Below are 25,999 nucleotides of genomic sequence, written 5' to 3' on the forward strand. Positions count from 1 at the left end.
AATAAAGTTAACCATGATTTAAGGACGTAGCTATCAATGTAACATGTACGTATTGATATACTGCAATGGCATATCAAATTCAATCACAAGACCCACAAAAATCCGACGACAAAATGTTCCAGTTTTGCTCACAGATCTGGGACTTCTGGTGTTGACAGAGGTATTCATACCTAGTATTCGGAAGTATAAAATCAATGCAGTCAGTGTGTTCTGTGTGTGTGTGTGTGTGTCTGTGTGTGTCTGTGTGTTTGTGTGTCTGTGTGTGGTCTCTGGGACTTCAAGTGTTGACAGAGGTATACCTGTTCTGAAGTATAAAATCAACGCAGTCGGTGTGTTCTCCCCCCCCCCCTCTCTCTCTCTCTCTCTGTAAGTGTGTCTCTGTGTATGTGTGTCTGTGTGTGTGTGTGTGTGTGTATGTGTGTGTGTTTGTGTGTCTGTGGCTGTTTTCTTCCAGTTTTGTAATTCTTGTCTGTCTGTTTGTTCTGTCTTCCACCCACTTGGTATGTGAAAGTGCTGATGAAAAGCTTAAAAAGTGTCAGCAGTAGCTGAATATTGTCAATGCGTGTTTGGTATGGAATGTCGTCAACGGGTGTTTGGCGTCTTAAGTATCCCATTGCAACGAATATCTGCAGCTTCCTTTTGTTTTTTATTCAAACACGATAAGAGATGACCACGTGCACTTCATGTTATACCTTGAACTTCAAAATCGATCTCGGTAGCTTAGGGTCATCCATTGTGCTGTTAGAGTTTCTCCTCTTCCAGAATTCGACCTTCAAGCGATACTGGCGACTCTATTGGTTTTATGATACAAGGTCACACTAAAAGGGATGTATAAAAGCGTGACCAATCAGTCATTACGATACAGTTTTGTTTCTAGGCTCCATGTTTCTGTCTCTGGTCGTCTTGTGATGCCAGCAAATGTTGTTTTTCTGCATCGCTTGATCGAAAGCAGCTTGGTGGACAGCAAAACACTTGTGTGTCGTCCATCTTCAAAAGTTGTACCCACACTCTGTAGAAAAGACTTGAAACAAAAACAAACGAAATTTCTTGTGAAAATGACAGTCGATCTAAGCAAGCTATTACAGTTGATTCTGCATACATCTCATGACTCGATAAAACTCAATAGTACTGAACCACTTCAATTTTTTATCTAATATTTTTTGATAATGTGAACAGAATTTTCGTTGCATATATATATATATATATATGTATATATATATATGTATATATATATATGTATATATATATATATATGTATATATATATATATATATATATATATATATATATATATATATATTGGGGGAGGCGGGGGTGGGGGTGGAGTTTAACTTTCGGTCTTGTGATAAATGTGTCAACGACCTCACCTGGCCGTGAATTCTGGGAAATTAATTGAAGCTAGGAGTGTCCTTCCATCGAAAACATTCAGTACAGAGAGCTGCGGTTATTCTCATGACAACTTCCTTAGTCATTTTCTCATATTATTAATGCTATTTTTCGAATCTTGTCCACGTGATTCGCATAGAAAACCATGCAACATATCACAAGACATGCCCTGTATTGACTTACGTAGACTCATGATCACCTACGATAATCTTACATAGCAAGATTAAAGCAACTTCGTAATCCAATTCGTAAAATAAATGTCAGAATTGTTCGAATGCAATGTAACCAAAGGAAACTATAGAGGTGATCAGGAAACACGAAGACAATTGAATAACGCACATCTGTATATAAGTATAGGATTAGAAGGCGTTTGTTCCTAGGAAAGATCAAAACTTTACTGACGTTGACGTAGGTGGGGCACTGTTCATACCAATGAGGTACTGCGGTACTACATGGCTTAGGACTGTGGTGAGGTCCATCTTCATGTTTAAGGTCTCTTCAGTACAGTTAATGTGTTTTCGTAATTGCATATCACAAAAACACAAATTACAAAAACACATCATTTGTAAGTTAGATAAGATGTATTTGCTTTTGGTTTTGAAATGGTTTTGGGTAAATACAATTATATAGACATTTAGTTGATATAGAGTGTCTGTACAACAGTAGTGCTATATAGAGACAATGTTATAATATAAGCGTTGTGAAACAGCTACACTGTACATAGTTTGTAAAATAATGACAAATAAAATTACTTTACTATATCATATTGTATAGTCACACCATTTGGATTGAAAATGTTAACTAGGAAAGATGCACTAGTGCAGAAAATGTCCAAACAAATAAAAAAAACCATGAAAGACAAATTAGTAACAGATAATAAAATTATTTTTTTTAAAACAGACGAAAATGATAGCAGTGGTTTGTATAATGCTCCAGGTAATTTGTGCTCACAATGACCCATAGCCGGCGATGAAGAAGCTTATGACCACGCCCACTACTTTGTCACCGATGGCCAGTCTTGGGGAGGTGATGCCTATAACGTTGACGATGATACTCGCAGCGGCTAGCAAACAAGCAGCAAAAGAATTCACTCCTGTAATGACATTAAACAAGGACAAGTGTTACAGCAACAACGATGATCATTGTACTACTCATCAGTGGTAATACTCCTCCTACTACCAATATTGATCAAGAATGGTAATAACACAGATAATTGTCATTGTAGAAACAATTATTGGAATTATAATATTACTTTAAAAAAGTGATAAAATAAAGTCAGTTGTACAAATGATAATGGTTAGCAATGCAAAATATACATTCTGAATGTCTTTCTCAGCACTCATAAATGGTGACGTCACAAACTCTTTACCTACTATGCAAAGAAGACAATAATATAAAATTGGATGTTCTTATTTTCATTTCTTTTTAATTTTACCGTCATTGAGGCATTAAGGCATACACGAAAATATTTATAATGATGCACACACAAAAAACATACACAGATAAAACTTGTATCACATGGTTTGACATGTAATTTAATTTGAAAATTGATATGATTATGCAGTGTGAATGTCGAGGAAAATGATTACAAAATCCATAATGGTGATTTTTAGCATAATGTTTCGTTATATACTTAGTGGTTGTCACATTTCTGTAACCAGATTTACATAATTATAAAGCTAATTGTCACAAATGATAAACCTCAGTCTTTAGGTTGGTGTTAAAAAAAAAAGTTTCCTATGATCGGCATTATACCCAAAATTACAGCTGTCAAATACGCAAAATATTCTGTTAAATTTGCACACACACACACACACACACACACACACACACACACACACACACAAATTATCGCCCTCAGCTATGTTCGGTAATTGATATCGCTTTGTTTTGTTGTTTTTTGTTTACATCTATTGCAATTTCCCATCTATACAGACTCCTTTTCACTGGTACTTAATCCAACACTATTTTGGCATTGAATTCTCGGAGATTGCTTTCCTGGTTCAGTCGATTCGAGGGATTTACAATAGCTGTAAGATATTTGCCGATGGGGGCGCTATAGTGCTTTGCAGACTTTGGTTGTGGCGTCTACTTTACGGTACAGGCGATATCAGCCAATACATGATACGCTCTATTCAAGAACAAGTCTAAAAGTAAAACGGTATAGAAAGTGGTTCAATCAATGATTTGAATCTGGAATCTGGAATTGAGTCCAAAGTATGTCTTTATGCCGATGACTGTATTCTATACCATGAAATCCGTTCACCGTCAGATGGTGCTGTTCTCCAAAATGACCTCCAGCGCCTAGAAAAGTGGGCTAAAACGTGGCTAATGTCATTCAAATTGCCAAAATGCCAGATGATCCACTTCACAAAAAGGCGTACCATTATTCCAACTTCATATACACTCTACGGCCATCGCCTTGCAGAGGTGTCACAACACAAGTACTTGGGAATAACCCTGTCATCGGATCTAAAATGGAATACACATATTGACAACATCACCAACAAAGCAAGCAGTATGCTCGGATTTCTACGGCGTAACCTCCATAGAGCCCCTCTTAATGTCAAAGTACAAGCATGAGTTTAGTCCGCCCTCACCTGGAGTACTGTAGCCCTGTTTGGGACCCGCACACTTTGAGGCTTATCCAAAAAGTAGAGGCTATACAAAGGAAAGCTGCCCGTTTCATAACCAACGATTACAATTATGGAAGCTCTGTAACAACCATGCTCCAGAATATCAAACTACCTACCCTGGAACATAGGCGTCACATGAACAGTATCATATCCATGCATAAAATAATCTATGGCCTGGTTGATTTGCCCTTCGAAAGACATGGTGAATTCAACCCTGAACCACCTAGAAGGACCAGGAGTTGGAAGCCTCTTCAAATCAAGCTCCCTACTTCCAGAACTGATCTCCATCTACACTCATTCTTCCCAAGAACCACCAGATACTGGAATTCCTTACCACAAGCAATAACCAATATAGCTGATCCACGTTCATTTAAAGATACATTATCCAAACATTTTGAGTAATGTCCCTCCTACCATGACCTATGAACCAAAGTTGAGTGTTGCTCTACCAGGGCTGATCAACGTACACCATCAAGATCAAGATCAAGAATCACACTTGAGATTTTTGTTCTCTCCATTGAATACATCTATTTTATGTCAGAGTTCCTTGACACGAAAATATCGTAATTCATAAAATTGTTCTAAGGCAGGTATACTCTATGGATGGTACTCCATGAGACTCTCTCCTAAATCAAATCTTTGGATGCGTTGGGTGTCTGATTAATACAACAGTACTAAAACATACCATAATTTGGTTGCATTCTTTACAATTGTCTGTTACCTTATATACTGATATAATCGATACTTTGTAGGACATACACCTGTTTACTCCTTGGTAAAAACATACAGCCAACAACGTTTTGAGAGATTGGGCTTTATATAGCTTGACCTTTACATCTCCAATTCCTCTGTGAAAAAAGCAGCAGCTATTTACTGCTTCATTTAAATTTTGCTATTTCCTCTCAACGTGAAAAGCATCATGAAACGGAAGCATGTGCAAGGTTTGATATTAAACAGTTCTCGACTTTTGTGATAACATTAGTTGTTGAGTTTTCCAGATTTGAGGAGAATATTTTGAAGACTTCGGAGGCAGTTTTTTTCCCCTTTAGATATTCTTCTGTCGTGAAATACCTGTGACTATCATAAAGATGTAATATTGTGTAATGAATAGATAATTCACTGCTAGGAGTGATCCTTTAACATGGGCAGTACTAGTCATAAAGAAGGGAATGTGACAAACCGTCGGCTACCAGTGCCGGGCTGTGGAGGAGAACGGCAAGAGGAGTTTTCAAGATGAAACAGAGAAACTGGAGACCACATCCGATTCCGAGTAGAATGTACAGTAATTCACTCTGTCAAGCAACATAAACGAAATCACCATAGCGAGTTATCTTGTTTTGATAATCGATACAATAATACAGTCATAGAAAAATTAGTTATGATTTGAAAAAGGTATATCATTAAGTGCGGGTGTATCCTATTGGAATCAGTCGTAGTAGTATAGTGGCTGGAGCCATGTTGACAGCAGCTAATTATTTTACGGCTTGTCATAGAAGTTATCATATCATTATAGAACAAATACTTGCTAATATAGCGCTTACAGAAACGAGTGATAGTTGCAACAACAACAACAACACATGCCATTTTATTGTTACAAGTACAATAATTCAGTAAGAGTATCAAAATAGGGACAATAGTGGCAAGTGTTGAAAACATTATAAGAACAGTAGTCACAAGTGAGCGGGGTAGGAGTGAGGAAGTGGAAGGGGATATTGCCTCACCAAATTGTTAAACATGCAAGAAGTGTCCGTTTATTGAGTTCCAGACGGACTCCATTTATTTTTGTGAGGTTTGTGCTTACATAGCGAAAACTACATTTTGACTTGTTCATACGTGCTTATGTAGTTCCTTAAGGGAGCATTTGGCAATTCATGTGGGTGGCGAAGAAGGTGGTTTCTTGACTTCTTTGTTTGCCCCTCAACCAACAAACTGTGCCTTTCCTGAAGGAATCATGTGACATCTTTATTAATCTTCTTTAATCTAGAAACTCATAAACTTAAAAAGCTACAAAAAGCTGAAAATGCTGCATGTACATATCAGCAGCTATAGCTGCCGCATAGACACCAGCATGTTGACATCAATGCCCCAATTCCCATTCTAATCCGATACAGAGGACCTCTCTACGAACTTCTCTGCAAACTTCGCCATGATATATAGTTATCGTCTTTACGATTCTTTTAGGTTGTTCATTTGTGAAGATCGCCAAGTTACACTTCAAGATTGACAATCAATGACGGGTTATAAATGCGGATATAGGTTGAATGAGCATTGGATTGAATCTTTTAATACTTGCGTTTATACCAACCTCCCCACTCATAAAGATATAAACAAAGCAGGAAAATACATCCTGTCAATCATGCGCTATAACTAAACAAAATTTTAATGAAAAAGGTTACCTCTTCGTCATCTGCACTCCCGTAGTCACTGAGATAGATCAGAGACCTAACGAGGATGAACAATGCAGCCAACCAGAACAAGATTCCCATGATCAGCTGAGCTCTGAAACATAACACATAATTTTGACTGTCTTCGAGTTGATAGACGGATCGCCTAAAGAGCACTAGCATTTGTCTTTAAGACGCTCTTTGGGACCCATGCAGCTACGAAGGTATGCACAGTTGTTCTTTATAGGATTTGACTTTACTTTGACAAGATACTTCTTTATACCACTGGTGCATACAGAGCGCAATATTTCCACGTATATGGAGTTTGTTTGATTCCCTAACTAAAATTCGCAAATGTCACTGAGTCAGAGCTTTTGAACTCGTGAACTCATGAACTGTAAAAGGAAATTATAATAAGATATTAAACCGGCATTTCACTTTAACGATTTACAGGTCTTAATGTAGGTGACATTAATGATATTTGCTTTCCGTTTAAGTCAAGTGTTAAAACGTATAGCCCTTATTATTTCGGATATGTATTGATAAAGAAGGTGATGTGGTGCAATATATATTATATATATATTACTCAACCTCATTTCGGTATTAGTATTTCGGATATGTAGCTCGTAAAAGATTATGATGGGGTGCAAAATGACTGAACATCTCTTCACATTAGGATTTTTCCGGGGGGGGGGGGGTCGAAAGTATAAGAGGCGGTGGAGACAGAGCCAAAGTTGCGCAGATTTATGATTTAAAAAAAGCAGGACAATGGCAATTCTACAAAAATTTCATCATTTCATACTACGTTGTAGTTTGAAATATCAGGAGATAATATAAAGGTCCCATGACTCTCCGGGGATTCCCCTTGGAACGATATAAAAATGTAAAAAAGTATCAAGGATAGATAAGAAGGTTCGATAACATGGCAGGAGTGTCTATATAGATGTGTCTAAGATGTTTAAAGGATAATAATACACAACGGTTCTGAATGGTTTCTCAGTTGAGTTTTAGAACATTTCTCTTAAAGATTCAAGAAAATATATGTTAAATAGCTTTAGTTACTTTTTCAGTCGGAAAATATGTATCTTTGACTTTGATTTTATCCTGATTGAAGAACAAGACTCTTTGTTTCTGAAGACATGAAGACCATTATTTGTTTAAAGATTACGAATCACTGGCTCGTGTTAATCTTAGAAAAAGGTTTTTCTCAGATTATGAGTAACGAACACTCAGGTTTTTTAAATGGTCGTTGCTTCAGGAAAAACCATTCGCTTAGCATTCAAAATGATTGATATCTTAAATGCTATGCAAAACAGAGATCCGTTTGGTGGTAGACATTTTGAAAGCATTCACTGATTAGACGAATTGGATAAATTATCTGTACATTGAGGAGCACTCTGTGGAGTCCAGAATCATTAAATTTTGTAATCCTAGTACATGTAAAATCTTCTACATTCAATAAGTTGTGACAAGAATAATGATAAACTGCACGCCTTTTTTTCTAACTGCAAAATGCCAATTTCATTGATTTTATTCCATCAAAACATTAATATTATGTACGATAACAATTGCTTTCTGTTTATACTTGCTTCGAGCATAGTTGAATAATCAGCAAATGAATAGAAGAATTTATAGATAGAAACTCACTGCAGTTCTCTGAGGATGGCCTTTTCCCCTGTCTCAGATACGAAAGATCTCCAAATAACCACTACAGCACCGGACGCATCCAAAAAACAGCTTAACTGCAAGAAAAGGGAATGGACATAATGAGATTTTGCGTCGTTACTCTCGATAATGGATTAATTGATCCGCTAATTCACTTTTTCCCGTATAATGGGGATATAGTCTTTGTGGTTGCCTCTACCACGCGTGGGACTGGCGAGAGTTTGCATCCATCAGTCCCATCTGAAGAACCCCAGACAACCGTGAATAGATTTGATTCCTATCGTCAAAAGCACTTTATAAAGGCTCTATAAAAGAAAAAAAAAATTGCCCATTCATTAATCATGACTTGAATGTTAACTGCAACAAGGCGCAAGATATACAGTGAAATGACATTCTCTGAAACAGCGCGTATGTGAGCAGACATGAGAGTTGAGAGTACCATAAGTATCTCCGGGTGCCATACGCATACAATATATATAAAAGATCTTACTTCGATGGATCGACAGTGAATAGTATTATCAAACTATTATCGGAGGTCACTGGTTATTAAACTATATACCCATTTGTGTGTTTTTGTTTGTTTGTTTGTTTGTTTGTTCGTTTGAATTGACTGGCGCGCTGATGGGTAAACGTGATTTCTCCCTCACTACAGAAAGAAAAACTTCGGAAAGCTAGTGCCATGACCCTGGATGTTGATTATTTGTTCATCAGCCCAATCTCGAACAAAGACTGGAATGGTCTGCGAGTTGATTTGTCTTTGCGACGCAGATGTTTCTTCCCTGTCGGTGTTGATGTGGCATGGTAAAAGGCAACTTCGCCCACTAACATCTCGCTGCCACAGATAATTTGTGAGATTTCTTCACCTTTTCACTTCCAACCAACTGCGGAATCTCGTGACACAACAGAGCTATTGATTTTCTCAGATTAACCTTCTAATATGATTATGTAGAATTGCTTTCACATTTCGATTGCATTTAGCAAGTAGAAAAATTGATAAAATATCGCATGAAATAACGCATTAACGAAAGTCGCGAAGTACCGGAATTAGACAATCTCTCTCGATCATCCTGGTGACAATTTTTGTTGCACTAACAGCCAATAAAAATAGATCAATGTAGTTTTTGTTCTGTGTTCGTCGTATTAAAAAGTAGAAACAAACGGAAATTCAACTTATTTACATTATTTTTACTTTTTGTTTCTAATCGCTTATCCAAGCGAGGCCGTTGTGGCAAAATAAAGAGTCTATTAATGAACTCCAATTTGAACTTTTACAACTCTTCAATATAACAGTATAATAACATTCACATGTACATCTTCAAGGCTAAATGTATGGAAGCGGTACAAAGACGTTTCATACCCACTAACATAAACAACATGTTTCTGGCAAGGATATCTAATACATTATTTTTATTGCATCATTATCATAAAGTATCAATCGCTGGACTACAATAAACTTATTTTACAGAAAACTCTGTTAAAAATCAACCCGAGTTTTTCTGAGGTAAACAGTTAATGCAACAGTCCCTTGATTTCATTAGAGTTGGCCATCTCGAACTAACTGGACATGTAGATGTGTGCACTGTGTAGTATGCTTGTTTAGTTATTTTCATCTATTTTATACAGCAGGGTTGGCCTGTTCAGTCGTGTGAAACTGCTTTACAAAGGTGTCATGCAGTTATAATAAACATCGTTCTACGTGAAAATACAAAACACATAACACTTATAGGCAACATTGTAAACTACAAACATGGAAAGTGGGTTAATGGTAAATAAGTACACGTAGATAATAAATGGATACATAGCACTGTTATAAATCAATTGAATCAATAATAGGGCTTTGTATCACTTTTTAAATCTAATCTAAATCTATTACGCCTACCATTAATAAAAAGTCAAAAATATCAATGGTCCTGATATAGATCCATGCGGGATACCTTATTTAAGCTTCAAAATTCACTAGAGCAATTATTCACTGTAACAAAATTGCCTCCTGTCTCTCAAGTAGGATTTCATCCAGTCGGATCCTTTCCCTTTAACATACTACTGAAATTTTGCAAGAATACATTTGTTGTTGTGGAATAATACTAAAGGTCTTGCGTAGATGTAAAAAATACCTCCAGTAACATGTTTGTGGTCTATTTTAACACACAAATGATCTGTAATTTCAAATAAACATGTAGAAGTAGAACAAGATGGTGTAAACCCTGATTGACAATTTGCAAGGAGTTTATTAACATTTGAATATGCATGAAGTTGATCATGTATTGCTCTCTCCATTTTTTTTTTTTTTTTTTGGACAAGGCAGGTATAGCACTGAAATTGGTCAAAAATTATCAATATCAACCAGAAGATCCCCCTACGTGAAATGAAGTAATTTTGCTGTCTCAAAATCTTGTAGAATAATACATTTTCATAAAGTCGCATTGAATAAATGGGTCAAAGGGTCACCTATCTACTCGGCAGTCACTTTAAGAAGCTTATAGGATGAATAAAAAACGAAACGACATCATTATGTTACTAATTATCACCGTGATGTTTGCATGGAGGCGATTGCGTTTGGCAACCTCTGTTTGACTTCGCTGATACAGGACACCAAGATAAAAGAAGATGATCCCTATCAGACCTATTGTTGCAGAGCGGCAAACACAACTCGATAGATATCATGCAAACGTATCGCATGAGTACATATGTATGTATTATAGTCTACCTCCAATAATGTTTGCAGCCGCTAAAATTCGATAGGCAGACAGACAACGCGATTGCAGTTTCGTCATGTCTTTCGATTGTTGCGGTAAGCTGCCATAGTAGGCCTACTTTATCAAGTACAGTTTCACTCTCTGAGTAGTCATCACAATTTACTCAAAGTAGTAACCTCACATCACGAGTTCGACACCAACAAGTCATACACCTCACGTGTCATACAGCCATCGAGTTGTGAATGTGTGCATCTCACAAACTCGACGTCAACAAGTCGTACAGCTCACTAGTTATAAAGCTCATAAGTCATACAGCCCACGAGTCATACAATCCACGGGTCATACAGCTCACGAGTTATACAGTTCATGAATCATACCCCCGGTAAGTGCAGAAGGTCCATGAGTTCGACATCAGTAAATAGGCCCATGGGCCATACGGTGCACCAGATCGACACTAATCTAATAAGACCCATGAGCTCGACAGTGGGCAAAAAAGGCCCATGAAACCGACATTACACCACGTAGGCTGTATGTCTTGTAGGCTATATAACTCGTCGGTGTATGACTCATAGACCTTTCTTCAGTATCTAGCTCTTGGGCAGTATGACTCGTGGGTGTCGAGTTCGTGGGATATGACTCCTCTATAGACAATACTCACTGCGAATGCAAAAGCAGAAACACTTCTTGATCTCTTGGATTCAACTGTACAATGCAAACAAAGTGAGATGAATGTGGTTACGCTGATGCAAATATTCCAGTGCATTTTGTCCAAAAATGTAAAAAGTAATCCCAATGCAGGAGGAGCCTAAATGTAATATTTACAGAAAAAGTCGCATGGAATTAAGAACCGGTATTTGTTCTTGTTATTTCTCGCAAGGTTTCCTTTGGGCAACCGTTTGTAACAAACAAGCAAAAAGAATGACGTGCTTTGCAACTGTATATATCGAATACGTTGGCATTTTATATTTTGATGAAAAATATTTGATGCTGGCTGATATTTTCAAATAAAATTGAAAACAAAAAACACACCTTGTTTAACAAGGCATATACGCCAAGCAATATCTTGTATTATTTATTTTAAAATCGTTGACCTTTTGACCTCTGACCTTGTACGACTTAACCAATATTCGAAATTCGATCTTTAGGTGATGTACTTGTGGTGTGCGTTTTGTGGTCATAGATCAAAGCTGAGGAAAGTTATTGAGAGCACACTGAATATATGGCGCTTATTCAAATCCGAAAAAAAGTTCATCAAAAAGTGGCATTTTAACCTTTGACCTTATCGGCATTCACAAATATTCGAACATGAATGACATCTTTAGGTGATGTAGCCTACTTGTGGTGTGAATTTGGCGGTCATAGCTCAAAGCTGTGGAAGCTTTTGAGAGTACACCATAATACTGTTAGTACAGTGCAGGGAAAGTTAATTAAATTTTGGCCTTTGAACTTGTCGGACTGCACCCATATTCACACCTGACCGCCATCTTTATGTTATGTACTTGTGATGTGAGTTTGGTGATCGGAGCTCAAAGGTGTGGAAAGTTAAGAGAGTACATCAAATTGTTGAAGACGTAAAAGTGACGAATTTGTCTCGCTTCCGCCACGCGGGCATGATTAAAACCTGTCCACAATACTGAGGAACAGGAATTGAGTTAAATGGTGCATTTGGTAAAATATACAATGCAGTATGAGTGTAATTGATACTTAAACAATATGTTGCTCATAACATGTCATGTTACTTTGATGAGATCACGATTATTTTTGCACCCGATACACCTTAAAGGCTAATTTCACGGAGCACACTAACGATTTGTGCAGGGTGCGAATGTCGAAGAAATGGGCAAGTCCAACATTCGTATTTTAGTAGGCGAAAGATTGCCAAACCTGCGGCGGGATTCGCAAGCGTTGTCAACTGTTCGTGGGTGTCATTTTTTGTTCGGCGGTGATTTAAAAAAAAAAAAAGATTCTTGCTAACGTCTTACGCACACTGATCTACCTCTGCCTGTTTTGCCTTATTTTTTTTTTTTTTTTTTGGGGGGGGGGGTGCATGCTTACAACAAACTCGTTGCTTCTAGAGAATGAGCCCATCTTAGCATCACTTTGTTTGGTTCTCCCAGTGAGAAAGGTTTCCACCTCCCTGGTTGTTCCTATCTCTTTGTCCATTTTTTCGTTTTAACACTGTCTCTGATTTATGTCCTTGATCAGAATTGAACCTCTTTCATTCAATTTGATTTTTCGTATAAATTTTCGTCGTAGCTTTACAGTATTCGAAATGGGATAACTACAGTAGTAAAAAAGATACATTCAAACTCACAAAAAACCTTTGTCCCATGACGCTATGATGTTCTGCATGAGGGTTTCGGCTAATCAAAGTGTCAGTTTATTCAGGGAGATGAAGAATTCTGAACAAGACGAAAAAACAAGTTAGCAACATTTACTTACCAAAACAAAAGATACCTAGGATGATGAGAAGCGCAGCGGAGACATAGCCGAGGACTCTGGCTGTTTTCCAGAGACGATCCTCCCGAACTGAGAAACATACCAGAGATATCGTTTTGTCGGAGCTGTCTGAAGAAGAAGAAGAGAATAGAGTATTCCTTTAACATAATTCATATTATGTAGGGCTATTAACAATTTAGGAGATTTTTTTCAACAAATGTTAGTATCTCGCATGATTCCCTCGGCCAGTGTTTGTCAATGCTTTATACAGTAAATAGTTTCAATTCAGCAGCTTGCACCGACCTGACATAAACTGTCATCACTAGAAGAAAACGCACCATGAAACCTTTAAAAATCACACGACAATTTGCAGATTAATACTGTGTTCGTGATATGATGCCAAAGCGGCCAAGTATCTAAAAGTAAGATTTGTCACCGGCGCGAACGTATATAAAATCTTCCATGAAAATTATCTACTTTGAGGAACGTTTCAGGCTTCCTCAAGGAATGTTTTGAAGGTTGGGGAGAGCGAGAACGTGCTTTCCGGAAACGTCACGAGTGAGTAGGTCCCATTCAGAACCACACCCACATCCAAGAAAGAATACAAGGTGTGCCTTGAAACCATCCACCACAAAAAGGGTTTGGCCCTTAAGCCCTTTTTACACTTGTGTTTCTTTCTCTGACCCCGTACTTTCTCTGACCCAGGACTATCGTTAGTCCCGTACCAATTTTTTCATCTTTTTACATTCGCCAATAAATCCCGTACTAAGCTCTTGTCCTGGGCTAAGGAGAAAACTGACCTTTTTACACTCGTATTTCTTAGCCCCGTAGTTTCCAAACCACATGAATATTCATGATTACGTTGTGCACTGTACAAGTACACGCACGCACCGGCAGCACTTGATTACCTCGTTTCTGATTGGTCAGTGGGGGATCGGACTTCGTCTCCGTCGCTTAGCCCCGGATTATTTTTTCGTTCTGTTTACACTCGTTTTCTTGGCACCGCAATTGCGGTGCTAACCCTGCTATTTTGAAGGGCCAGATAGTACGGGATTATCGGTGGGGCTAGCCCACTTTGGCAAAAACAAGTGTAAACAGAAAGTGGGCTAAGGAAAGTCCGGTACCAACGGTGGGGCTAAGGCCCCCCCCCCCCTTAGCCCCACCGTTGGTATGGGACTAAGCAAAAATTTGCAAGTGTAAAAAGCCCTTAGGTTCACGCTTTTGTTTTTACTTTGTTTGTTTTGTTTTTTTTTCTGGTTAATTCGGCCCTTCTAGGTCTTCATTAAGTGTGGGCCAACCGTGGGAAAATATAGACTTGACTAATAAGTCTTCGTGTTTTTCATCGCGAACACAACATCCACTTAGTATCTTTCTTTCTTTATTTTTTTTCGTAGAAATTATACAAATACAAATACATCAGCATCTTATGGTAATAACATATCATAATGATGCGTAACGGAAAGTAGTACATACCAAGTAGAGGCTTATGATTTAGATCTTTCAAACTCGGGCTGTGCCTGTCGGAGAGTGTGATGGACATTTTTCGCTTTCAATCAAAGATATAAGACAGAAAATAAGTGTCCAAAGTTGACTTTTTCCTGCATGGATTAGCAGATGTTGATTGTCTTCTCAGCACCGAAGCTAAGCCACAGTTTGGAACGTCTTAACTTTTACTCATCCATTTATCAAGGGAAGACGCCAGTGAAATACACAGAACATGCAGCGTCTGGTAAGACGACAAGAATAGTAGGATCACGTAATGAAAGATGATATCGGTTTGTTGTTATGCCTTACTGTATCGAGAGTTTACCCTATAGTCATGTGCCTAGGTATTTTTCCCTTCCTTGACTTGCGTAATTCATTTTAAGATAATGGTCTTACTCGTTTACTTGCCAACTGGCGTGGTGGTAAAGTTACTTCCGGGTAGAAAGTAATTTTCATATATGATCAGGAAATAAGCTTGACCGTGTAGAAGTGCATGATGTGTCCGAATGTGAAATACATACATGGGAGTATGAAGGCAGTATATCTTAGGAGTAGATAATTCAGATCTTTCCTCGGAATGAAAAAATTGGAAACTTCTTTATGAGAGAAGGTGGAGCGATACTATAGATTTCCCGTGAATTTATTCTGACCCCGAAAAAGAAATCAACCGTTATTCTCAGTACAAAAGGATTGCGTACGCGAGTGACATGGTGTTAGTCTTTAATTTCCTTTTGTGAAAAGCTCTTGAGGTGTATTACCGAAAGATTTCATACACGATGTTGGGACAATGCATAATTTCGTGGCGTTTGCAAAAGTGATTTTTATACAACATTTAAGGCACAACAAGGAATTATCATCTATAAAGTTTAGGAATATTACTGCAATGATGGGTAGTAGGCTGACATGAATTTTAAACATCACGGCAGGCTCCACGTTTTTAAAAGTGTGGGGGGGGGGAGCAGTTTATCATTTCTGGTGCCACTTCCGGGTTTCTTCAGCTTGCAAGCAAGCAACAAAAACAACAAAGCCCTCTTGTACAACTTGCAATCGCCTTCCAATTGACATCGCCTAATATAACAAGCAAAACAACATTAACCAAAGGGGGGGGGGGAAGTGGTTAGACCCTTTGTATTCCTTATGTATTATGCAAAAAAAAAGTGGGGGCGAGCTTAGCCTTCAAATTAATGGGATAATTTAAATTCACATTATCAAATAGCGCGCTATTTCGTCATCGGGTTATGAAAATTCAAGCTCAAGATTCTGAAAATAGCACTTTTTTTTCGAAACATCGGGCTGATGTGAAAACGCCTAGAGTGATCGCGGCTCTTTACGTAAATGGTTGGAGAATAAGATTGGCATTGTTTGCAGGATAACAACAGAAACGTCTACCAGCCATGGCATCGTTCCTCATTGTCATTGGCAGTCATTGACCTTGGATTGGCAGATTGGTATCTCTGGTATCCCTTCAAATCTATTGCCCTAACGATAGGGGCTTTGTTTGAAACAGCAGATGCATATCATAAAAGAACCGAAGGAGTTTGTTATCACTTCTCAAACTGACGCGTACACGAGTTGGTACTAAAGTTATTTATTTTTAATGGCACATAGTGACATAAGATACAGTAAATCACATCCTCTTGCATCAAATGACTTTGTGCATCAAATTACTGTATCTTATGTCACTATGTGTCATTAATTCATCTATTCATTTATTCCATTTTGTTTTCACAGAATACCCCATTTCCAAAGGGCTCCTGCATAAAAACAACACAAAATAGGACGTACAAAGCTGCATACAAAAATACAGTAAAAGATTAAGATGATATACAGCGTGTCCCAGAAAAAAACGAAACCGAGTTTCATTGCAATTCTTTGCGATCATAATCACATGTTTGCTTTATGAGTTGTACATGGATTGAAAGATACACTTCTCTTCTTTCATTTGATGCACAATTCATTGTTCCAAATTCGTGTATGACCGAGTTAGAACAATAGACAGTAGTGCTACTAAATTTTCATTTGCACGAGCAAATGTCGACTTTGAATGAGTTTTTCAGACTTTTTCAGCAATCTTTTGCAAAAAATGAAATCATAGCCTTCATATCCGTTCTTTTTCCTTTCATATGATATCCCACGCGTCAAAAATGACCATCGCCTGCTCGAAAAAACTTACTTTGAAAATATGCTTCCATTTTACCCAGATAGATAGCTAAATAAGGGGCCATTTAGCTTTCCCGACATGCCCAACTTGGCAGATAACAATGGCCTTCATGCTTCAATGAATTTACACAAACATGAAGGGAGGGGGTAAAAGAGATTGTTACTGACGGTTCGGTTGTGAATAGTGTCTTAAATTAGCACATGATCATGAGCTTGCCTGACCATGCAGCTAACTACAGAACAAAGGGTGTTCTTCAGCGGAATGTTTGGGAAGGCGGGGTGGGATAAACGGACCGAAAAAACCTTCCGAACCCCCCCCCCCCCCCCCCGAAAAAAGACGACTTTCTGTCCTGCACTTGCACCTTTGAAATGTCAGAAGCGCAAGTTCAGTGATAGATAAAGTGGTGTACCCTCTCTTTCTACTTCACCTCCTCCTTCAAAAACCTCAAAACCCTGTCAGTGATGAAGGACTAACCACGCGTGAAGGAAATGTAGAGAGGAATGAAAACAGTGAAATAAGTTTGAGGTACAAAATCATAAAATGTGTATCATTGTTGTAACGTTGATTTCCCCTAGCCATTGGACTGCGTGCAACCTGAGCATACTCACGATATTAGTCTTCAATAATTTTGGCTATGTCTCATAGCTTATTCTAAATAAATGACAACAAAGGGCTTTCCGTCTCATACAGCATTCTCTGTAAATACCCCCCCCCCCCCCCCCCGAACAACATTCACTGTAGCACTGTGGTTGTTTTGTGTGAATTCAATGGTGCAGATGAGCCCATTGTCTAATGCTAAGTCGGGAGAGCTGAATGCTTGTTTTTCGACTATCCGTAGAATCGGTAGAAATGAAGCATGTTTTCATGCAAATTTTTCTCAAGCACGCGTTATTCATATTTGACGCGTTAGGTCTCATATGAAAGAAGAAAATATGAATATTGTGCAAATGAACTTTGTTTTTCGAAAACGTAACGTTAAAAGTCTGAAAAATTCACTTAAAGTCACCATTTGCGCGTGCAAATGAAAATTTGGTAGCACTGCTGTTCATTGTTCTAACTCAGTTATGCATGAACGTTGTACATCAAAATCTTTCCATTGATGTATATCTCATAAAAGAAAACGTATGATTTCGATAGTAAAAAGTTGCATGGAATCTCGGTTTCGTTTTTTTCTGGGACACGCTGTATATCAAAATTTACTTAGAAACTGAATATAAAAAATAAGATTATCTAGAACTAGGCCTAGATCTGGACAATTAGAAAACGGGAAACACTTAAACTTACCAGTACTCGTTTTTGAGGGGAAGTCATCTCCACTCTCTCTGAGTTCGATAGATCTCTGGTAGAAGTCCTGGTCGATGTTTTTGTCAACCCTGGCCTTCCCACTCGACCCTTCATCCTCAGGGCCTTCACTCACCGAGTTCGCTGTCAACTCCTGGTCATACTCGTAGCCTCGTTCGATCAGGCAGCCGTCTTCTGGTGAATCATTCAGGACTGGCATTGCCTCGACTGACAAAACAACGAAGAAAAGGGCGTAGAAGTGTATGATAATCATATGGTTTGTCTTCGCCTTCAGACAAGACTGTCAAAAGTAAAGGACCTAACATTACGCATCCATTCTTTACTGAACCATGGCGGTCAACAGACATAAAACTAAAAGTTAGCCTATACTTAGCATCTCTCAGAAGCCATCAGGGTCTTAACTTTTTATGTCGATGGGATCTTACTTGACATGAACAAAATTTTTACTATCGCCGGCTTATAACTGCAGTCTTGTCACAGACGCGTTATGAACAGAGTACGGATAGCCTCCTCGCTTTGTCAACGACTTTTATCAGGTGGACATACTAGTAGATACTTGAGTGCCTCTCAAGATTGTTCGGGATTATCATCGCGTCGCAACCCCAGGAATTTTGCCAGTTATCTTTCCAGTCTGGTTTAAAGGCCCCGTGACTTTTTTTTCTTGTCACATTAAATCCCATTCCATGACTTCCGCTAATGTGAATGAGTCTACTCATCACAAATTCATAACTTAATGTTAAATCAAAACGTTACGACGTATGACAGTCACACGTATTGAATCAATTGATTTTATTTTCAGTCTAAAGTGAAGTCAGGTGAAATAAGCATAACAATACATAATTGTACGCACCTTGCCTTAACCAGGTACAGCAGGTCATTATAAAAACACAGATCTTTATGAAGTGAAGATTTCTTGCCAAAAGCTCAACCCGGAACAGTTTTTGACAAAGACTATCATCAATCAATCGACATTTCCTCAATGTAATACACCGTCTCTGTATAGGACTACTTATCTAAATTTTATGCATGCTTTGTTCACAAAAGATTGCCGTAACAATCAAAGCTTGCCCTATCTATACGTAACAACATCCGATGAATGCTACAGTGAATTCCTGCTCAAGAAAATTGAAAATGGAGGGGCAGGTGCATACAATTGTTTGATACTAGAATGTGAAGGAAAAGAAACATCATTACAGAAATGGTTGCTTCCATGAGACCTGTCGTGTTATCATGCGTTAGTGCACCAGTTATAGGTACATTGCGTAACAATTTGGCATTATGACAAGTAATGTAGTAAAAACTGCTCATAGCGGCCACCTTAGAGAGAGAAAAAAATTACCGTTATAGACAGGGTCTTTAAACATGGTTTCTCTGGAGGGGAAATTGTAGTGGCCGTATCTGACAGGTGGCCGCTGGGGCAGGTTTGACTGTATTCCAGCTGACTTTACGATTCAAAATATCATGAAAGGCAAGAAGGTTTTGTTGTTCTTGTTGCTGTTGTTTCGTTGTTTTGTTGCTTTTACAGAGGCGGAGTATACATGTAGTGGGCGCAGAAAGCGAAAACTGCATTAAAAAAAAAAAAAGAAGACTAAAATTTCGTCATACATAATCATTTCAAGAATTCCAATACAGGAAGTTCACCTGGACCTGGAGTTCAGGGGAACTTTGTAACCCTAGATTAGTACATGTTTGCACTTTGACAAAACCAAGAGAATATGTCGATGCAGTTCCTCATCATAATGTGTAATGTAACACCGGCAGTGTTCATGTTCATCTGGCTATCATTTATTGAACTTCTCTCACTTTGTCCAGAAAATCTTCAGCTCACTATAATTTTGGGGAAATCCATCTTAGAATAATATTTGTCCCGTAAGGCATTACAAGAACATCACTTGTTTCTACTTTCTATATCTTAATTTTGTTTCAGTTTTGGGTTCCTATTTTTGTCATACAGTAATATCATTTACACGACATGATATGTGCTGTAATGATTTCTCCATGTTTTTTGTTTATCTGGAGACTAGGGGTTAAAATAGTGTGCTTACAGAACTCTATACCAACGGCACTTTCGCGAGTTGAGGCGTTTATACTACAAACTTATATTTAGTATAAAGAATGTCAGTTTTTGGCTACTCTATCACAACAAGATGAAACAATGCTTAGTCTTATCCCCTTCCCTCCCCCTGCATACAGTGTTTGCATTGATTTATGTAAAGTATCAAAGGTCAATGGGTCCAATGCTTACAAATGAATACTCACATTATCAGTCATGATCTGTGTTGATTAGTCTTGCTCTTGAGTGTGTGTGTGTGTGTGCGTGCGTGTGTGCATGTATCATGCAAGAAAGGTATATCATTTGTGTCAAAAATGTGTGATTTTTCTGTTTGTACAATGGTATCAGCTGATGATATTATATCTGTACTGATTTGAATGTCAATAAATAAAGATTATTGGGAAAAAAAGTGTGTATGTGTGTGTGTGTATTGTCATAACGCATACACAATCAATCCAACATTTGAAACGACACATAATTCTCTGACAAATACATATCGTATCTACATAGCCTTTAATGTTTGGAAAAGAAAATTAAATTTCAGAATATGTAGAAAAACAAATGTTATTGAAAGAGACCATTTACATTGTTATGTATTATACAAATATCAATTGTATGAACAACTCTTTAGTATCAGTAACAGTATTTACATTCATATATGCTTTATAACAAAATATGACTCCTTAATAACAGAAACACAACTTATCTAGGTCAAATGGTATGCTGGTGCTTACCAGAAGGTATAAATGATTGGAAGTTATCAAAAGGGCATGTAACTTCATGATTTTTATGACAAAACAAAGCTGACCAACAATTGCACAGGAGCACTTACTACAATTTCTTCATCTTAAAAGTTTACCAAATACAATTCTGAAAATAAAAGTATTACTAAGAATTATTACACCACATATCAAAGCTAATTTTCAATCTCATCACACCATAACTGTGAGAGCAAATTCGTCACTCACAAATTAAAAGATTGCTACACTGTATTTTTCACAGCCTTATGTAATTCAAAGTTCCAAGTATTCCTTGTTTGTGCAATCACAATATATAATCAAAGAATAATATCAGTAATTAACAAATGATGAAAAGTTTGATGCTTATTGTGAAGGCCCTGTATTACTTCAACAGAAACACTCTACTCTTTCTCACTCGTAAGAATTCCAATTTCAAAACATGCAAATCAACAAAATGGATTCTTGTATTCTTTGGATGGTTCTAATAAAGTTTGGCTGAAGAATAGGCATGCATCATAATGAGAGCAAGAGATTGTGAATATTGTCATTGTCAGTGACCCTCCCCCACTCTTTTTCACCCCCTCTGTGGCCATCTTGCGACCATCAATGAACAATTTTATCCTTTACTGACCAAGGCACTTACAGTACTTCATCAACTTGGGCTCTATTAGTTTTGGATCTAGAAAAGCAGGTGTCACACAATAATCAGATTTATGCCAAAGAAAAAGGGGGAAATCCAGGATTGCTATTACTGCGGAGAACAAAGAATTACTGTTCAAAAAGAAAGGCACAAAATATACAGTGCTCCATTTACACATTATTTGATGTGACCATAACATAATCATAAAAATGTAAATAAATCACAGTAATCTAGCAGATTCACAAATCTCCATCCACAAGAGCAGGTTGCTTTGAAGACCATTCTTTTCCACTGAGTCAAAAGGTTTCACGACCGCTGTATTGACTGTGAAGGCAGAAGTGTGCTGTGTGAAGAGCCACCACTTCATAATTGTCACAGTATGAGTGGCATTACTTCATGATGGATAGCATTGTTTTATTAAAAAGTGACAACTGTCATCACTCTCCTGTCCCAATAGGATGTACAAACAAATGGCAGCATGCTATTCCTGCTGTCAGTCACATTGTATATCTGTGTGCGCCATTTGGCTTTGGCATGGGCAAACACTAATTGCAATATTGACAAAACATCCTATACCTCAACACAGACTTTATATGGGCTCTTGGTGTTCTGTGGAGAACTTTTTTGTGTGTGATCCAAAACTATGTCAGACATAAAATCTGCCATGTAATAAGGTATGTGACTGGATTTGCCAACTCGACTTCATTCTAAGATTTGCTGGAGAATCAGGCCTGGGTTTGGCTGCCTGCCTGCCTTTGGCAGAATGGAGTTGTGAATCAATCAAATTGATCAATAATCAACAAAAAATACAGAGCAAAACATTTATCATAAACTGACTCCCTTATGACAGACACTATTGTCCAAAAATGATATAATTATTTTACTGTCTGACTCAGGTTCAACTTTCTTCGTTTTTTCTTCTTTTTGTGGACACTTGGTACCATGTGTTCTCTGGTACACTATTTCTAGGCATAATCTGCCACCTCTTGTAGCAACATGTTTTCTTCACTTCATACATACACATATCACTGATTACAGATCAACACAACATCTACGCTGTGCTTCCTATCTGTTATGAGTGCTCAGCAACATTTAACACCAAATTTCCAGCTTAATGTATAGTAGACCTGGATTCAAAAGTTGCAATATACCATTATTTTTATTGTGATGAGCCTAGGTTTCAAAATAGTGTATACTGTACATGTATACCATGTAGAGCATTCATTAATACATCAAGGTTTATTGAAGGGGTCTTGTGAATCATTAATTGTCAAAAAAGTGTTGCTCTGTCTCTCTAACTTTCCACTTTTTGGGAAACTGGACAACACTAATAATCTGTTTCATGTCCTTGACTTCACAAATCCTGTTTTATGTTTGATGAAGCACGGACAAGGAGTTAAAAGGAAAAAAAGCTTCAAGAGGCCAACAGTATAACATCTGCACAGTTCATTAACATCAGTGTAACAAATTTTGATCTGCAGTCATTTAACTCTATCTTTGTGTGTATGACTGACTTAAGGATAAAGAGCTAGGACTGGACACCCTGTGCAGACAGCAACACGATGCTGTACCATCCCAATTTGACGATACAGAGAGAGCACTCAACCAATTCATTAAGAATTGTCAGTCTTCTTCAGAAGTAAGTTTCAAGCAATATTATTCTCAATACAAGTTGTGCTTTATATATTAATCCCATCGACTCTCAGCAGTTGTTTACTTCATCTATACCTACAATAAGTAGCTATTTTCATATACACCATCTATATTCATATACACCATCAAAAAGCACAAACAATTCAAATACCACCTCAACGGGACTACTACCATAGAGATGAGTGTGGGGGAGCTTTGTGCTATGACTCTCCTGAGCAGCTGACTGGCTTCCACATCTCTCACTTTGTTCTATTTCGTGGAAAATACAGTTTCATTTCTTTAAAATCAAGACAAGGGTACTTCAAAGAGCATACATAATGTGCCTGTAACTGCCATAACTCTGTAACAATGTAACACTGCATGTTGCAGTGACACACAAGCACACAAATGCACAAAATAAGCAAGAAGTTATGTGCCACATAAGATCAAAATTTTACATTATCAACTTTATATTTTAATGATATATAATTTTCCAGCAAATGATTTTAGGTTTATCAACATGTTATACATCAAGATACTCTTGTAATGTATCAACAACTTTAGCTCTATTAATGTAGTATGGTAGCTTACATTTTTTGAATGAATGCATGGTAATTTACTACCTACAAATTGTATCAAGATCTTGTGACAGATTTCTTGAAAATGACCCACATTTATTACCCCCCTCCCCATAAAAAGATAAATAAATAAAAGCTGAAGCAAGGTGGGGTATTAGTTTTTCATTGGTAACATGATTTGTTCCACCATGTCCACACAGAATGTGCATTACATATGAGAGTTTCACTGAATTAATACAATTCCATGTTAACACGCTCACCATCCTATCCAAGATGTGCTGTGATGGTGCAGGACTGAAGTTTTCACGGCACTTTACTGACACAGAAAAAACTAAGATCATTTGAAGCACGACATTGAAATCAATGTGGAGACAAGCACACATTCCTGATGCTAAAGATCAAGGACTAAGGAATAGTTCTTGCAAATAGAAGTAAAAAAATCCAAAACAAAAACAATATAGAGGTCCAGAAACATGCTCAAAAGTATTTTCTAGGCATCAGTTTAATTCTATATCCACACTGATTTTCACATTTTTGCTATTTCATGGAATATGATGAAGTTTCACATAATACAAGGATGCCAACCTTGTATAAGAGAACATTGCAGTATTCTAAGGACTGAAAAGGTGTATTTTTGGTGAAAAGAAACAGTATTTTTTATTTTTTCTGGAATAGATACGACACGTACTGTATATGTACTAACAACACTTGAGGAAAAAAGTATTTTCCATGAAACCTGCAGTATGTTTGGGAAAAAAAAGACAGCAGTTGGCATCTCTGCATGTAGGAAAGTAGTGTCTCTAATAAAAAAAAGACTGGGCATTTCCCCCGAAAGAGACAAAAGCAAAAGACCCACAAAACAAGCAAAAACTTTATATCTTCATCAGAACATGCAAACACGATCACATATTAATTGCTACACAGACAAAAGTGAGACCTGGCAGAATAAAACCTGTTCTTTCTGTGACGATGTAAGCCAACATTGGCAGACAGTGACTGAGATGAGGCAGAAACAAAAGGATGACAAGAACATTGACTTTGTGCATACGAGTTTAACAACTTTCTGACTTACTGTATGAAAACCGAACATGCTGACATAACTAAAACTACAGAAGAGGATTTAAAAGATCCAATTATAAAAATACATTTTGCACAATTATTTTCATGAGTATAATTTCTTAAAAAGTAAATACTTCTATAAAATACTGAATTATAAAATGCATGATCAACTACAACAAAATTAAACAAAAACAAATCAGAACCTAAGCCAAATAGCAATGTATGTACATACTGATGGCTATGGAAGAATTTGTAGACTCATACGACTTCAGCATTACTTTGGATACATACGAAGAACATAAAAATTATGTGAGATTTGAGGAGATCCTTCAAAGGTATTTTGATTAGAAATAGCGATTTCTCTAATCATAATCGAAACTGTCCTTGGGTTCCAATACAGTCAGAAAGATACACTTAGACTCGAAGGTATGAGGTAATTCTTAACATTACTTCGGCAGTATTTCTCATAGGCAATACCTAGAAATATATATTACAAACTACAACAGGATTATGAATTACTTTCACAGCTCATATCCTCGCTGAGAGTTATGCTGTGTATATGATGTCCCAAGGTAGACCAACTGGCAAACTTCAATGAACATGATTAATTCCAATAACATTCAGCAATATGTTGCCACAGACTTCTAACACACCAGCCAGTGAGCTTTTTACCATAATTTCAAGCAAACTTTAAAACTCTCATTGATTCTTTTCAGTAGCTATGTACAGTGTCTTCTCAGCCTCTTCCATCTATGATATTAACCTGCTTTTGCACTGCAGACATGAATACATGCATATACACACTTGTCCACATAACAGTTCAAAGGAATGTACAGTACACTGATGAGTGTTGGCTGCCATTATGGCTTTGTAGGGGAGTTTTGGTAAGAGACCAAGCACCCTGTGTTAAGTCTAGTTACACTGTCAAAGAGTCTGTCACAGGAGGGCCAGTCAGACACATCTTGGCAGGCACAGTGAAAATAACGACCCTTTTCTGCCTGACAAACTGGTGGTAGAACATGTCTGTAAAACAAGTGTTGAAATCTTTGTTGCATTTTAACTAAGTTAGTTACTCATCATTACTCTTTGGAAGATATGAAATATTTTTTTTTTTTTTTTTTTTGGGGGGGGGGGGGAAGGAGG

At 37.5% G+C, this 25,999-nt stretch overlaps 1 protein-coding gene across 1 annotated transcript; it reads right to left on the reverse strand.

The window, feature by feature from the left end:
- Positions 1 to 632: 632 nt before the first annotated feature.
- On the reverse strand, positions 633 to 18,353 carry LOC139728028 (transmembrane protein 163a-like). Its single transcript, XM_071638993.1, has 8 exons — positions 18,137 to 18,353; positions 13,210 to 13,335; positions 11,426 to 11,469; positions 8,054 to 8,148; positions 6,419 to 6,521; positions 5,203 to 5,314; positions 2,338 to 2,479; positions 633 to 1,021 (listed from the first exon to the last, which is right to left on the reverse strand). Exons 1-8 carry the CDS (start codon positions 18,351 to 18,353, stop codon positions 874 to 876), a joined length of 987 nt encoding a protein of 328 aa, XP_071495094.1. The 3' UTR covers positions 633 to 873.
- Positions 18,354 to 25,999: the final 7,646 nt, after the last annotated feature.

This window comes from Diadema antillarum, unplaced genomic scaffold, assembly GCF_040938485.1.
Source record: "Diadema antillarum isolate AM-2024a unplaced genomic scaffold, OU_Dant_1.0 seq00000161_RagTag, whole genome shotgun sequence".
In the NCBI taxonomy this organism is placed as follows: domain Eukaryota; kingdom Metazoa; phylum Echinodermata; class Echinoidea; order Diadematoida; family Diadematidae; genus Diadema; species Diadema antillarum.

Excerpts from the sequence above, each read along its gene's own strand:
- LOC139728028 (XM_071638993.1), bottom strand. The coding sequence starts at position 18,353 with ATGCCAGTCCTGAATGATTCACCAGAAGACGGCTGCCTGATCGAACGA. Across the intron at positions 13,336-18,136 it reads CCCCTCAAAAACGAGTACTG|ACAGCTCCGACAAAACGATA; the intron begins GTAAGTTTAAGT and ends CTTCTTCTTCAG. Across the intron at positions 11,470-13,209 it reads CCTAGGTATCTTTTGTTTTG|TTGAATCCAAGAGATCAAGA; the intron begins GTAAGTAAATGT and ends TGCATTGTACAG.